Genomic DNA, 15,621 nt, shown 5'->3' with positions numbered 1-15,621 from the left:
TCAGATAACTGGGGCAATCAGGGAGCAGAGCTGGAAGTTATCCAGGTACCAACAATATAAAGTGCCAGTATCCAGATAACTATCCAAGCAAGTTATGTCAGACAAAAAGCTGCCCTAACTTGCCTAGATAGCTAGCCAGGTGCTAGTGCTGAATATTGGTGATAGCCAGATAGCTTCCAGCAGCTGCTTAATACTCAGATATTTAGCACCACTATTCAGGTGTGGCCCAGTGCTGAATATCTGGGTATAGAAAAACCTGTAGCAATCAGCCTTTAAACAACTCCCTCAACCCCCCACCCTCCAAAAGAAAAAGGCCAACTGCTGCAAGTTTAATATTACTATTTTTAAGTGAGATACTATATTGTAAAAAGAGAAGCACAGCTTTATTTACACTGCATCACTTTCTTGTATTTCTACAAAACATGAGGAAAAAAATATTTAGAAAAGTTGAGCTGCAGTCATAAGTGTTTAATGTGGCCAAAATTGGTTTTTCCCTTAATTTTAATTAATTTTGTTGTGCTTAAACATTTGCATTATTATTATTTTTTTTTAATCAGCCTAGAAAAGTCTTCGGTTTGGTTGTTTTTGTCTGCTGCCGCCTTTATTTAATCTCTACTACCTATAAATTAGTTCCTCTCTCCCTCCTAGGAAATTCTTTCACCTTAAAATTGGCATCCCCTCACCATTTCCTCTCTCCAGGATTTGTACAGCCTAGTGTATGATTTAACATACTGTAACAGGGAGACAACATATTACATTTAAGTTTTCAGACAAATAAGGCTGACGTTGTTAAATAATTTGCTTACCGAGTCTAATCTTTCTTCTTGATGCAAGAATTGTGCAATATCTTCTTGAGTAGTGCCAAGCATCCCTTGTTCTTGCAAGTACTGTATTCCTCTCTTTGGTTTCTTATTAAATCTGTACAATACATAAAACTTTGTATGTGAAAGGAGCAATCAATTGTATTCTTTTGCAGAGAAGGATGACCCAGTCAAAAAGCAGTTACTTACCGTAACAGGTGTTATCCAGGGACAGCAGGCAGATATTCTCACATGTGGGTGACGTCATCCACAAAACCCCGGTACAGACAGCTGTACAAGTGCACCGTCACTTTAAGAACTTTAGAAAGTTAAACGACTGACCGAACCGCGCATGTGCAAGTGCCTTCTCGCACGATGTAGGTATGCAGCTCCTCAGTTCAGTAAGCCAGCTAAGAAGCCAACCAGGGGAGGTGGGTGGGTTGTGAGAATATCTGCCTGCTGTCCCTGGCTAACACCTGTTACGGTAAGTAACTGTGCTTTATCCCATGACAAGCAGGCAGCATATTCTCACATATGGGTGACCTCCAAGCTAACCAGAATAGGATAGTGGGAGTGTTGGCCTTGAAGAAAATAAATTTTGTAATACTGATTGGCTGGTGGCCATCCCGTCTGGGAAAAGACTCCAGACAATAATGAGAGGTGAAAGTGTGAACAGAGGACCAAGTGGCAGCTTTACAGATTTCCTCAATTGGAGTGGGTCTGAGAAAAGCCACAAAAGCTGCCATAGCTCAGGCTTTGTGGGCTGTGACACGACTCTCCAGTTGCAGTCCATCCTCAGCATAACAGAATAAAATATAGGCAGCCAACCAGTTGGAAATCGTCCTCTTGGAAATAGGATGCCCCAGCTTGTTTGGATCAAATGAGACAAAAAATTGTGGAGATGTTTTGTGCGGCTTTGTCCGATCAATGTAATAGGCCAAAGCCCGTTTACATTCCAGAGTACGAAGTGCCGTTTCTCCTGAATGAGAATGAGGCTTAGGGGAAAAAAACATGATGCAAAATTAACTGATTAAGGTGAAATTTAGTGACAACTTTCAGCAAAAACTTGGGGTGGTGCAAAGAACCACTTTGTCATGGTGGAAAACTGTGAAAGGTGGGTCATAAGAACATAAGAATTGCCACTGCTGGGTTAGATCAATGGTCCATCGTGCCCAGCAGTCCGCTCACGCGGCAGCCCTTAGGTCAAAGACCAGTGCCCTAACTAAGTCTAGCCTCACCTGTGTACATTCTGGTTTAGCAGGAACTTTTCTAACTTTGTCTTGAATCCCTGGACAGTGTTTTCCCCTATAACAGCTTCCGGAAGAGCGTTCCAGATTTCTACCACTCTCTGGGTGAAGAACTTCCTTACGTTTGTATGGAATCTATCCTCTTTTAATTTTAGAGAGTGCCCTCTCATTCTCTCTATCTTGGAGAGGGTGAACAACCTGTCTTTATCTACTAAGTCTATTCCCTTCATTATCTTGAATGTTTCGATCATTTCCCCTCTCAGTCTCCTCTTTTCAAGGGAGAAAAGGCCCAGTTTCTCTAATCTCTCACTGTACAGCAACTCCTCCAGCCCCTTAATCATTTTAGTCGCTCTTCCCTGGACCCTTTCGAGTAGTACTATGTCCTTTTTCATGTACGGTGACCAGTGTTGGACGCAATACTCCAGGTGGGGGGGGGGGGGGAACGGGGCGCGCACCACGGCCTGGTATAGCGGCTTGATAACCTTCTCCGATCTGTTTGTGATTCCCTTCTTAATCATTCCTAGCATTCTGTTTGTCCTTTTCGCCACCGCCACTCATTACGCAATCGGCTTTATTGATTTGTCTATCAGTACTCCCAAGTCTCTTTCCTGGGGGGGTCTCTCTGAGTACTACACCAACACTTGAAGCTCACTAACTCTTTTTGCCGAAGTGAGAGATATGAGAAAAACAACTTTCCATGTAAGAAATTTGAGATGTGCTGTAGCCATTGGCTCAAAAGGAGGTTTCATCAACCTGGAAAGAACCACATTAAGGTCCCAGACAACAAGAGGCGGCTTGAGAGGTGGTTTCACATTGAAAAGCCCTCTCATGAATCTGGAGACCAAAGGATGAGCAAGAGGTTTGCCATCGACTGGAAGATGAAAAGCAGTAATGGTACTGAGGTAGATTCGAATGGATGTAGATTTGAGGCCAGAGTAAGAGAGATGAAGACGATAATCCAACACCAGTTCAACAAACAAGGATGTGGGATTGTGATGATTATGGAGATACCAGGAAGTAAACCAAGTCTACTTTTGTTGATAGCACTGTTGAGTGGATGGCTTCCTGGAAGCATCAATAATACTGCAGACAAGCTGAGAAAGATGTGATTCAGATGGATTCAGCCCGAGAGATACCAAGCTGTCAGGTACAATGATCACAGGTTGGGATGAAGAGCTCCTTGATTCTGTGTAAGCAGAGCAGGAAAAATTGGAAGAGGAATTGGTTCCCTGACACTGAGAGGGAACCAATGTTGTCTGGGCCACCGAGGAGCTATGAGAATCATGGTGGCTGACTCCTGCTTGAGTTTGAAAAGAGTATTTAATTTCAATGGCCGTTAAAATGCAACTTCATAGCTCAGCGTAAATTAAGAAACTGAGGGACCACACGCTTATGTCAGATGGGAAGGCACTCGTGCATGCGTGGTTCAGGCTATCGCAAACTTTCTCAAGTCTTAAAGCAGCGATGCACTTTGGAAGTGTCTATACCGGGGCTCCGTCGGTGATGTCACCCATGTGTGAGAATATGCTGCCTGTATAGAACTTTACAGTCCTGCAGTATATAAACTTTATTATTATAATAATATAGCGTTGGCAAAATTAAACTCAATGATTAATTTTTAAGGAAGGAAAAACCAATGACAGTAAAAACGGCAACCAAAAAGCCCTCACAAGGGCAAGCGCCTAAGTGAGAGAAACAAATAAAACTATTTTTTTAAATAAAGAAAGAAACAGGAAACACAACAACAACAACAACAAAATCAATGGCTATAATCCAGAAAATACTACTAAAAGCAGGTCGAAGGCACACTAATTGAAGTCCAGAATACACTTGTTCGTTTCATGGAGAATGAAGAACTGAGGTACCACGAGCCTACATCAGGCAGGAAGGCACTCACACATGTGCGGTGCAGACAGTTGTAAAGTTTCTTAAAACTTAAAAGTGACAGCTCACTTTTCATACTATCCGTACCAGGCTCTGTGGATGATGTCACCCACAGGTGAGAATATGCCGCCTGCATGTCCTAGGACAGCCACTTGAGTGCAGCTCGCGGCTCAGCTAGCTAGAGCAGGGGTGCCCAACCTGCTTCCCTTCCCCGTAAAGAGGACGCTGAAGCTCTGGGCCAACCAACCTTCACCACCCGACGTCAATTCTGACATCGGAGATGAAGTTCTGGGCCAGCCAATCGGCGGCGATCTGTTCCCTGATGGCAGTGGTGGCAGCCTATTCCCCAGTGGTGGTGGCGGCCTGTTCCCTAATGGTGGTGGCTTGGGGGAGTGCAGAGAGACAGAAAGAAAGGAGACAGAAGACAGAAAGACATGGGCATGGAGAAAGAAAGAAAAAAAGAAAGAAAGGGGGCACGGAGAGAAAGACAGACAGAAAGAAAGAACGAAAGGGGGCATGGAGAGAGAAAGAAAGAAGTGGGCAGGGTGAAAGAAAGAAAAAGTTTGGGGAGTGAATAAGGTCTGGAGGAGAGGAAGCATACAAGAGGCTGAAAGAAGGGAAGAAATATTGGTTGCACAGTCAGAAGAAGAAAGTGCAACCAGTGACTGATGAAATTACCAAAGGTAGGAAAAATGATTTTATTTTCAATTTAGTGATCAAAACGTGTCCGTTTTGAGAATTTATATCTGTTGTCTATATTTTGCATTATGGCCCCCTTTTACTAAACCGCAATAGCAGTTTTTAGTGCAGGGAGCCTGTGAGCATCGAGAGTAGCGCTATCGTGGTTTAGTAAAAAGGGAGGGGGGTGTATTTGTCTATTTTTGTATAGTTGTTACTGAGTTGACATTGCATAAAGTCATCTGCCTTGACCTCTTTGAAAACCTGTGGAATATAAATGATAATTAACATTTTCTCTGCGTACAGTGTGCTTTGTGTTTTTTTTAAATTTTATTGTTGGTAGATCATTTTGACTTGGCCACGAAGGTAAGGGGGGGGAGGGGAGCTGCTGAAGACATCTAGTAATCCTTGCAGGTTTGATTGTGCAGGGAATTATTTTTGTAAAATCATGTTTTGTTGTGTGACTGGCATTATTTAGACTTTAATTTCTATGAATGAATAGAATGAAAATGATATAAAATTGTTTGCTTGTTTTTATGTGTGCGCGCTGAAGGGAAGTGGAGAGAGAGTGGGCTGAGGATGCTGAAGGGAAATGGGGAAGAGAGAGTGGGAAGAAGACGCTGATTTATAAATTGACAATTGTACAGAATATTGTTTCTTTTTATACTTTAAACTATTCAAGGCTTGTGTGGATGGGATCAGATGGTTTGCGGGGATGGGGACTGAGCTCGCGGGGACGGAGACAATTTTTTTTCCCCGTGTCATTCTCTAGGCTCTGCCACAAATCGATTTCGACTACATGCGGGCGAGCGGGGTGTCAGTCGGGTTGGCGTAGCCATCATAGCGCAAGCAGGCACAGGGTATGGCTCTCAAAAGAAATCTTAAACGTTGTACTGCTGATCTTTGGCTCTTTTGACTAATAAGTTTGCCTAACACTGTCCCAGGATAATAAATAGTATTAAGGTAATATTGTATGTGATATTAACTTTGGAAGTAAGGGATCAGAGAAATTAATTTTTAAATGTTTCTAAATAATCTTTATATTAATTTTACTGCTGTTATCTACTATCCTTGTCTTGCTTATTTTTGCTGTGTATCACCTTAAGTGAAATTGTTCACAAAAAGGCAGTAAATAAATCCTATTAATTAACCTGCAGCATACATAAGTAAATAAAATGCAGCAATTTGAAAATGCATTTCTTTATGACATAAAATTGGATGCCAATGTGAAATGATAAAATTATATTCTTACCTTGCTAATCTTCTTTCTTGTAAACAGGAATAGTAGTCTTGACCATCAGGTAAACCCCCATTATTTGCGAGGATTGTAGAGAGCCCACTGGTTGTTTTCATGCTCCACTTTCTATCACTCGGTACTAAAACTTCTAGTGAGTCCTAGAGTGCAAACAGAAGAGAGGGGTGCAGGGAAACTCCCCAAAACTACATACTGTATTTTTCGCTCCATAAGATGCACTTTTTTTCCACCAAAAAAGTGGGTGGAAATCTCGGTGCATCTTATTAAGTGAAGGTACAAATTTTGTTACCCCCCACCCCCCGTACCATTGTAAAACCTGCCTGTCGCCGCACCATCTTTTTAAACCCACCCGCCTGCTGCTGCACCAACTTTTTTTTTTTAACCCCCCTGCTCGCCCATCCATCTAACCTGGTGGTCCAGCATGTATTCTTCCCTCATCTTATTTCCCAGTCAGCGACGCACAGATCAGCAGCGTGGACGTCAGGAGCAAGCTTTATGTTCTCCCGCTCGTCCCCGCACTGCTTTCTGAATGGCTACCATAGGTTCTCCAGGGACACAACCTTTGGTAGGAAGAAAGGGACTGCTCAAATCGAAACACTAATCTCTGAGATATGAAGAGGGGGCTCCATGCAGGATAGAGCCTACAGTTCTAACACCCTTCTTGCTGATGTCATAGCTATTAAGAAAACCTTTTTAACCATCAAATCTATCAAGAACGCCTTCTCCAAAAGCCTATGGGGCCTTTGCAAATGGCCACAGGACCAGATTAGTGTTCCAAGAAGGAAAAGGCTGTCACACTGGATGGCGAAGACATAAAGCTCACTTCAAAAATCTGGATACATCCGCATAGGATGCCAACAACCACTTGCCGACCTAAGCTCTGAAGCAGGAAAGTCTGGCTATCTGTACCTTGAGACCCTTCGGCTGACTTTCCTGCAGGAAGCTGAGCACCACAGAAACTGGCACTGTCACCGTGTCTGAGCATTGTTTTACCAGTTCCTGAAATACTTCCAGGCTTTCGGGTAGGCCACTAACATGAACTACTTCTTAGACAAGGTTTTCAAGGTTTTATTAAAAATTTGATTAATCGCCTATTAACATTCTAGGCAACGTACAATACAATTAAATTAAGGGGATCAAAATTAAAATAATCAACGAGAAACCAAAACACGAAGACCCGCAGACAAAACGAAAGACCTCAGGAGCGTAACGATAACTTCAAATGAATACTCTTTATGCCCTAAGGCTTCGTGCTCTAGAGCCAAGCCATCAGATCAAAGCTCTCTGGACTCTCCTGGGCGATGGAACCCTGTGAGTGAAGACTCGGATGACAAGGAAGCCTGTGAGTCTCGTCCCTCTGCAGACATTTTAAGTCTGCATACCATGGCCACATCGGCCAATCTGGATCTACTAGGATCACTCAACCTAGGCTCATACCTTCAGCTGAAGAAACAAGTCACCATTTTGCCGGATGCTGAAGCAATGAGGTCGGACATCAGACGCCCCCCAGCAACTGACTATGAAGTCGAAGGCCCTCTGAGGGAGAGATCACGCCCTAGAGTCCAGGGTCTGCTGACTTAGGAAGTCCACTTACCTATTCTCCACCTCAGATATATTGGTCACTGAGATGGCCAAAGAGATGGGTTTCTGCCCACCGAAAGAGCAGGTGAGCATCCAAGCTCAGGGGTGAATTCCTGGTGCCTCCTTGACTGTTTACATAGGCTACTGCGGTCACATTGCCTGAGAAGACTTAAACTGCCTTTCCTTCTAGGGTGCTGCTCAGGGCACACAGAGCTAACCGTATTGCTCTCAGCTCCAAATGGTTGATCGGCTACTTCCTCTGAGATGGGGACCACCGCCCTTGCAGCAGACATCCTTCACAATAAGCTCCCTAGCTGACTGGCATCTGTCATCAGAAATGTCCATTGGTAGATTCATGGATGCATTCCTTTGTTCAAGGACTGTGGCTCCAGTCACCAGTCCAGGCAGCTCCATGCCTTACCCGACCATGGCAGCAGGAGGTCAAGGGCATCTGCTTGTGGAGACCACCTTGAGAGGAGCAACTCCTGAAGTGGGTGCAAGTGCACTTTTGACCAGGGAACTACATCTATTGTGGCTATCAAGGATCCCAGGGCATTGCAAGTTGTGCAGAATGCAGCAGCAAGACTGTAACAGGCATATCTAAACATCTCACCCTATCTCCAATTGCACTAGCTGCCTGTTGTTTTTAGATCTCAATATAATGCAATAATGATTTGCCATCAATTCTTGAATGGAACCATACCCAAATTGTTTAAAAGTAAGATGTCAAACTATTTACCATCTAGGTCTCTGCGTTCCGAGAATTTAGCGTTATTAAAACCAAATGCTAATCCAAAATATGCTGAGACCAGTAAAATGGCCTTTTGCTGTTTGGGGGTCAAATTGTGGAACTCATTTGTTGATCAATTATGAAAATGTTATGACAAAGGTAATTTCAGAAAACTATTAAAAACAGTTATTTGTTAATGCATTTTTCTAGGAACTGATCTTTGCAACTGTTCTTTTGATGGGCACTTTACGGGATTTTCTGATGATTATATGTTAATGTTTGTTTGATTTTATTTGTCTTACTGAATTATGTATGTAACAATATGTAAACTGTTTAGGTTTAAACGGTATATAAATTTTTTAAATTAATAAATAAAATACTGCTAAGCTGTGGGAACAGGAAGGCCGCGAATCTCCCAAAATTGACTCATGAGCATCATTTTGCGTGCTTCCAGGAAAAAGACCGTTCTGTGCCATCTTAAAATGGATTCACAGGGACTGAGTCAGGTTCATCTGACTCTTCCAGAAGCTGACTACCCAGCCCAACATCCTTAGGAGCTGGATCACTTGCTCTATCACTGTTACTCTCTTGTCCCTCAAGGGTGCTCTTATGAGCCAAACATCCAGGTGAGAACATAAGAAGAGCCTTACTTGGCCAGACCAATGGTCCATCAAGCCCAGTAGCCCATTCTCATGGTGGCCAATCCATGTCCCTAGTTCCTGGCCAACACCCAAGGAGTAGCAACATTCCATGTTACTGCTCCAGGGCAAGAAGTGGCTTCCCCCATGTCTTTCTCAATAACAAACTATGGACTTTTCCTCCAGGAAATTATCCAAACCTTTCTTAAAACCAGTAATGCTATCCGTACTTACCACATCCTCTGGCAACGCGTTCCAGAGCTTAACTATTCTCCAAGTGAATAAATATTTCCTCCTATTGGTTTTAGAAGTATTTCTCTGTAACTTCATCGAGTGTCTTCTAGTCTGCAATTTTTGATTGAGTGAAAAATCGATCCACTTGTACCCATTCTACTCCACTCAGGATTTTGTAGACTTCATTCATATCTCCCTTCAGCCATCTCTTTTCCGAGCTAAAGATCCCTAACCTAAATTCCTACCTTGCAGAGGTGCACTGCCACAATAACCATCACCTTGGTAAAGGTTCGTGTTGCTGCTGCTAGGCCAAAGGGAAGAAATATTTGTCCAGAACATGAACCTCAAGAACTTACTATGAGTCAAAGAGATGCAAGTACTGTATGCCTCTGTTAGATCCAGAGAGGCAAGGTATTCCCCTGGTGCAACCGAGGCAATGATCAACCATACCATTTCCGTGTGGTCTCCAGTCTTCTGAGGCTCTTTTGGGCACAATGAAGTATATGGAAAATCTACCCAAGCCCCCTTGTGGTATGGACTCTATGGTTCTCAAAGTAATGAGGCTCTGAACCGTTGTCTGCACCAAGGACACCTTTTCCTTCTTCCCTGCCGGAGAAGTGAGAAAGAGGTCTGGGAGGGGTCGACAGAATTCTAGCTTGTATCCCTCTGAAATGACCTACAGCACACATTGATCTGAAGAGCCCGCCAATACTCTGTCAACATGCCCCCCCAGGGGGAAAGGCTGCTGTCCTGGCATCATTGCTGTTTCTTGGAAGCCACAGAGAACGTGATCCGAATACTTGGGTATGCCTGGTACTCTCAAACCTTTATCTCTGGCCCTGGAATGTCCTCTGATTGGAAGGTGTTTTTGAATACCAATGAAACCACCATGAGCCCATCAGGTGTATGAATTTGGAAGCGAACCAGTGTCCAGATTGCACAGTGTGTCCTGGCAGGGTCACCTGTGCTGACTTCTGGTGTTTGTCCACCAGCATGCAGCTACGTTTCGCAAGGGACGCCATCCGCTTTCTTTGGCTCCTGCCCCAATTTCTGGGCCAGAAAATGCTCCAACTGAGCACCTAAGCTGCCAGAAGCAGAAGGGGAGGCGAAGCCCAAAGCTCCCGCTCCCCCCCTCTCATGTGCTGCGCGGCACATGGAATGACCCCCTTCAGATAGGCATCCGCTACAAATCTGACATGAATTTGAAGTATCTCCACCTGAGGAGTCCATCTATACTGTTTTTTTTGTTAAAAATAAGGGGTATTGAGGTAGAAGGAGGCTTTTAAAATAAAATTGAGAAATCCAAGATGGCCACCACAATAGTGATTCTGGCGCCTAAAACGGCCTATACAGAAAACAAAATGCAAACACAAAATGCAGGGAAGGGGTTTTGCGAAATGGGGGCCTGATCCCTAACCTTAGAAACCTTCAAAAATAATTTTTAAAGAACTCCCTCCTGATTTTTCCCATAGACTGCAATAGACATGCTGCCATGCTAGAGCTGCATAGGAATAACCTCAGATCAGAGGTGAGAGAAAATTTATGCCTCAGACAAGCTTGGAGCCTTACAGATGGCCCATTTCTTCAGACTGCCGCCCAGTCCCCAATGTGGAACTGGACCCTCAGACCCCACCAGAGCCGCATGGGGAGGAACGTGGTTGGCCCTGATCCAGGATAAACCGCCACGGGACCTGTTCAGTCTGCACTCAAGCCCACTGTGGACACAACCTGGGGAAAGTCACTGAAACCTACTGCGGACGAACCTGGGGCAAGATTGCTCCCAAGGATATGGACCCTGAGCTCTGAGACTACAGATTCAGCTGGCCACACAGGAATCATGCGAGGCATGTGCCTGTGGGCTACAGCCCTCAGCGCTGAGAGTCTATATCTTCTCAAAGCCAGAGATGTCTCAGGTGATCGGGATCCTCTGCAGCACCAAAAGCCTCTGACCAGATAATAAAACCCCCCAAAATAATAAAGATTAAACTCAAGCAGAACAACAGGCTCCCTACTCCTCGCTTGTAGAGAGTAAGACTGAGGGGGTAGAGCGCATCCTAGAGTGATGGGCGATGGAGCATGAAAACAAACAGTAGGCTCTCTACAAACCTCACAACTAAAGGGGGATTTAACCTAATGGTCAAGAATACAAGTCTTGTTGCACAAGAAATGTTTGTTATGAAAATAATAAAATTGAGGTTCTACACTTAACTTTAAATAACTACAAAGGCCTTGGCACTCCAGTACACAGAGATGAAGAGATATTCATGTTTCTGTAGCCACCCCTTCTTCTCTGTTTCTGCTTGTTCAGACCAGGCAGAAGTTTATCTGAGAAAGACCTTCATGGTAAAACAGGACTCTGAGAGGCAGATTCTCAAAATTAAAATCTGCCTTTAACATGCTTGCTAAACTGGTTCCAGCTGATTTAGCATGCATGTATTTTAGCGGCAGATTATCAAAATGGCTTATCGAGGCCTTTTCCCAGTCTCCGATACTGTCATGCAAATGTAATACAACAAGATCATTAATATTAAAATGATCACTCCGAGTGATTCTTTATAATCGCCAAGTGAGTCTCTAACCTCATTGTGCCACATTTGTGGCCAAAATTTGACGACCGGTCTGAGCTGCTATTGCCTTACTTCTGATCAGTGCCTGAGTGCTGATTGGCTCAGGCACTAACAAGAAAGTATGGTTTGACAGCTCAGAATCACCCCCCCCCCAAAAAAAAAAAACCACCCCAAAATTGAAGATTGTCTGGAGAGATGCCCACTCTCTCTTGCCACGTCACAATCACTCGACACTGCTACCCCCCCCCCCGCACCACCAGGTAACGCCCCCCGGCAGCAGGAGAGATGCCCACTCCCTTCCAATGCCATGTAATCTGACACACACACACCTCCTCCAGTACATCTGATGACCCCCACTGCCCCTTTAGCTTACTTATGATGGCTGACTGAAGGGATGCCAGCAGGCCCACCTCTTCAAAATGGTGGGCCATCCCATAGGAGGGGCCTTAAACAACTTGGGCCAATCAAATCCTTAGGCCCCTCCCTGGTGCATCCCAGGATGCATCAGGGAGGGGAAGGCCTGCCATTTTCAAGAGGCGGGCCTACTGACTAGAGGGAGTAAGCATCCCTCCAATCAGCCATCATAAGCAAGGTAAGGGGGAGGGGCATCGGCAGCACAGGACGGTGTTTGAGGTGGGGAATTGCGTGGTGGCAGGAGGGAGTGGGCATCTCTCCCGCTGCTGGGGATGTGTCAGGGAGTGCGTGTTTGGTGGCAGAAAGGCTTGGGGGGATCTCTTGACAGCAGCAGGAGGGTGCGGGCATCTCTCCCACTGCCAGGAGGGGGTGTCAGGTTGTTTGACAGCGGCGGCAGGAGTAGGTATCTCTCCTGCTGTGAGGGGGGGGGGTTGAAAGGAGGTTGGCTTGATTTGTTGTTGTTTTTTTGTGTCTATTCTGTGAATGTGCCCATCACTATCACCACCACATGCAAGTTTAGTGAACCTTCACTACTCTCTGCCAATCTCATTTGCATGAGCATTTTTGGGAGAATGACTCACTTTTTTAAAAATTGCTACAATAATGGCTGTGACAGCGGCCCATTGGTTTTTAACGGGACGTTTTGAGAATCTAGCCCTAAGAAGGTTAGTAACTGGACACAAAATATTAATAAAACCAGCAAGCCACAAGTGATAACTACCTTGCATTTCCATGCTCATTACAATCCCACCTCTCATTCATCCCTCTTTTTCCCTGCTGTTATTTAATTCATCTTGTATGCTATTTTATGAAAAGAGGATAAACAGGTTAAATTTTTTTTAATGTTTTTACCAATATTTCTATTTTGCCTGCACCAAAACTGGTTCAAGATGTATTACAAAATAAGAAAACTAGAATAAAATTCTAGGAAGCACAGAAGCACAACACAAAATAAACATAATAAAATTTTCCTTACCCATTGTTTAAAAAGTACATATTTTTAAACAAGATGGTCTTAATTATAGTATGAAAAGCAGCATAGATAAGCGTATGGGATACAAAGAAAGTAAAAAAACGGCACAGCTTAGCTGCTAGGTAAGGAAAATTTGTTGAAAAAGTTTTGAGAGATTTTAAATCCTTACAAGATGGAAGTAATAATTAAGTTAGGACTCTTCAGCTTCAAAAAAAGTTAACTGAGATAGAAGTTTATAAAATAATATGTAGAATGGAAATTCAGAAAGGAACTGTTTAATGTTTCAAATTACACTGAAACAAAGGACACACTTGAAATTAGCAACTAGCAAAATGGAAACAAATTGTAGGAAGTATTTTTTCATGCAATCAAACTAATCTGTTGCCAGAGGATATAGCCAAAACGACTAACAGCAAGATACAAAAGAGGTTTGGACAAGTTCCTGGAGAATAGGTCCATCAAAATTATTAGCCAGATAAAGTTAGGAGAGCTATTGCTTAACCCTAGAGAAACTGAACTATTTTTTTGTGATCTGTTGAGTATTTGTGATCTAAACTGGACACTGTCAAAGATTTGGGAGAGCAGGAATCTTTTGAAAAAAAAAAAAGATAGCTAAAAATCCAAGATGGCTGCCGCTAAGAAATTTGCAACAAAATTTTGATTTCTCTCAGAAAAGCTCATAAATAGCAATTTTAAGATTTTTTAAGTGGGGGAGCACATGGGGCATGCAGAAACTCTCAAAACTTCAAAATTCAGACCCCACCCGATTCATCTCAAAAGCTGTGAAAGCCTTACTTACTGTGGCCTGTGCTGGAAATGTATTGCAGCCTGCCTCAGCTCTCTTAGAGTAGCTGGATTAGAAGATATCATAAGCCTCATACTGGGAATGCCTCCTAGACTCTGTTCTTTGGGCTGCCAGTCAGATAAGGTGCCCAACTGTACCACCACCCTTGTGGACTGACAAACGCACTAAGGGACGGATGGAGACGAAAACGCAGCTGGAGCCCTGCACGACACCACTAAGCCTCCAAAGGACACCTAACAGCTTGCGATTGAACCCCTGCTAAACAGAAGGTGAGGAAAAAGTGGAGATGGCCCCAAGCTCCAAAGAAACAAATGCAGGCTGGCCAACAGGTTCCGCCAGGGACCAACCTGTCAAATGCAGACTGGAGTCTGCTTCTTCTCTACGCAGTCAAAGTTGAAGAAACGCTCCGAGCACAAAGAAATCCCAATACAGGGACGAAAACATCGAATGAAATAAGAAAAAAAGGGAGAGCAGAACAGAAACACTCTTTCAGGCACGTGTGCAGAAGGGAAAAGCTGCAGGCGGTGCTAGAGCTCAAAGTGAAGTGAAGTGTAGAAGAAAGTCACAGAAAAGATCTGGACTGGATTCCTTCTGCATATGGCATGCAGCCATTGGGAGATAACCCACATGTCTAGAATTACTTACCTATTGCACTGGAAATAACATCTAAAACATTTTGATTGTAACTACAGAAAGACAGTATATACAATTCCATCCCCTTTCCCCTTCTCTCCCCACTTATTTAATCATGATAGCTTACAGAAAAACAACATCTCAGAATTTTAAAAACACTTACAGATCTATCCCTTGTTCTATGATTTCCTTCTGTTGTTTTAGAACCTCAAATTGCTCTGGATTGTCAGTACCAGACATCTGTGTGCTGTAGCTACCAATTCCTGATGATGCTGTAGAGTCAAGTGAATTTAAACTTCCATATCTGTTAATAGTTTCAGGGATTTTGGTTTCACTGGTCTCTTGTTCTACAGGTTTTTCTTGACCTGTCATAAGAAAAAAATATATTTTTACATAATTTCCAAAGAAAACATGAGTATAGTAAAAGAGTTATATGTATATTTAATAATCTAAGGCTGATTGGTGAGGATCAAATGCAATCATGACAAGTGGCATAGCAAGGGTGAGTGTTGCCCCTCTCTTCCACACTCAGTTTCCCCATAATCTTTTCAATTTTCCAGGCGGGAGCAACATTATGAACTTGCTGCCTGTGTCATGTCAGCTATCCTTCTGATGTCACTTGTTAGGTGCAGGGCCTGGAAGTGACGTCAAAGAGGCAACACCGACGTGGGCAGCAAGTTCATAATGCTGCTTGAGCATGGAAAATTAAAGAGGTACAAGGGGAGGGAAGGGGCATGTGGCGGGGGGTCGGAGAGGAGTATGGGTGACGGTGCCCCTACCAAGACCGCACCCAGGGTGGACCTCCCCCCCACCCCTTTACTATGCCACTGATTTTGCCAATTCAAACGTACTTTACAGATTATTTTTGAAATCAAATTTGTACTGGCTTACAACCTATACATCAACAACAGTACAATGCTCACAGAGATCAGCCTTTTATTAATTAAAATACAGACCTAAAATCCCCTTACCATATTATCCCCAGCCTTTTGGGCTCATCGGCTAGCACTTGCTCCTTCTGTATCAGTACTTCTACTGATGTAGAGAGCCCACATTGTCTAAAAGTGAGGTAAATATTTTTGTCATAGTGCCATTAGTTTGGAAAGGGGATATACTGTATATTTCATACTCTCCTCAAAGTTTTCAAAAGGAGGCAAAACTTTTTTATTTGAGCTGCCATAC

The 15,621-nt window shown here is 43.6% G+C and overlaps 1 protein-coding gene across 1 annotated transcript in view; it reads right to left on the bottom strand.

Annotated features, from left to right (window-relative positions):
• ARFGEF1 (ADP ribosylation factor guanine nucleotide exchange factor 1) overlaps positions 1 to 15,621 on the bottom strand; it is a 382,919-nt gene that overhangs the window by 181,146 nt on the left and 186,152 nt on the right. The window contains exons 14-15 of the mRNA XM_033933351.1: positions 14,603 to 14,804; positions 807 to 918 (exon numbers count right to left, since the gene is read on the bottom strand). Of these exons, the coding sequence (XP_033789242.1) occupies positions 807 to 918; positions 14,603 to 14,804 (314 nt within the window). The remainder of the gene's footprint in view (positions 1 to 806; positions 919 to 14,602; positions 14,805 to 15,621) is intronic.

This window comes from Geotrypetes seraphini, chromosome 2 (assembly GCF_902459505.1).
Source record: "Geotrypetes seraphini chromosome 2, aGeoSer1.1, whole genome shotgun sequence".
NCBI classification, from domain to species: Eukaryota; Metazoa; Chordata; class Amphibia; order Gymnophiona; family Dermophiidae; genus Geotrypetes; species Geotrypetes seraphini.
The sequence above is the reverse complement of the archived record's forward strand: the minus strand, read 5'-3'. Positions and strand labels throughout refer to the sequence as shown.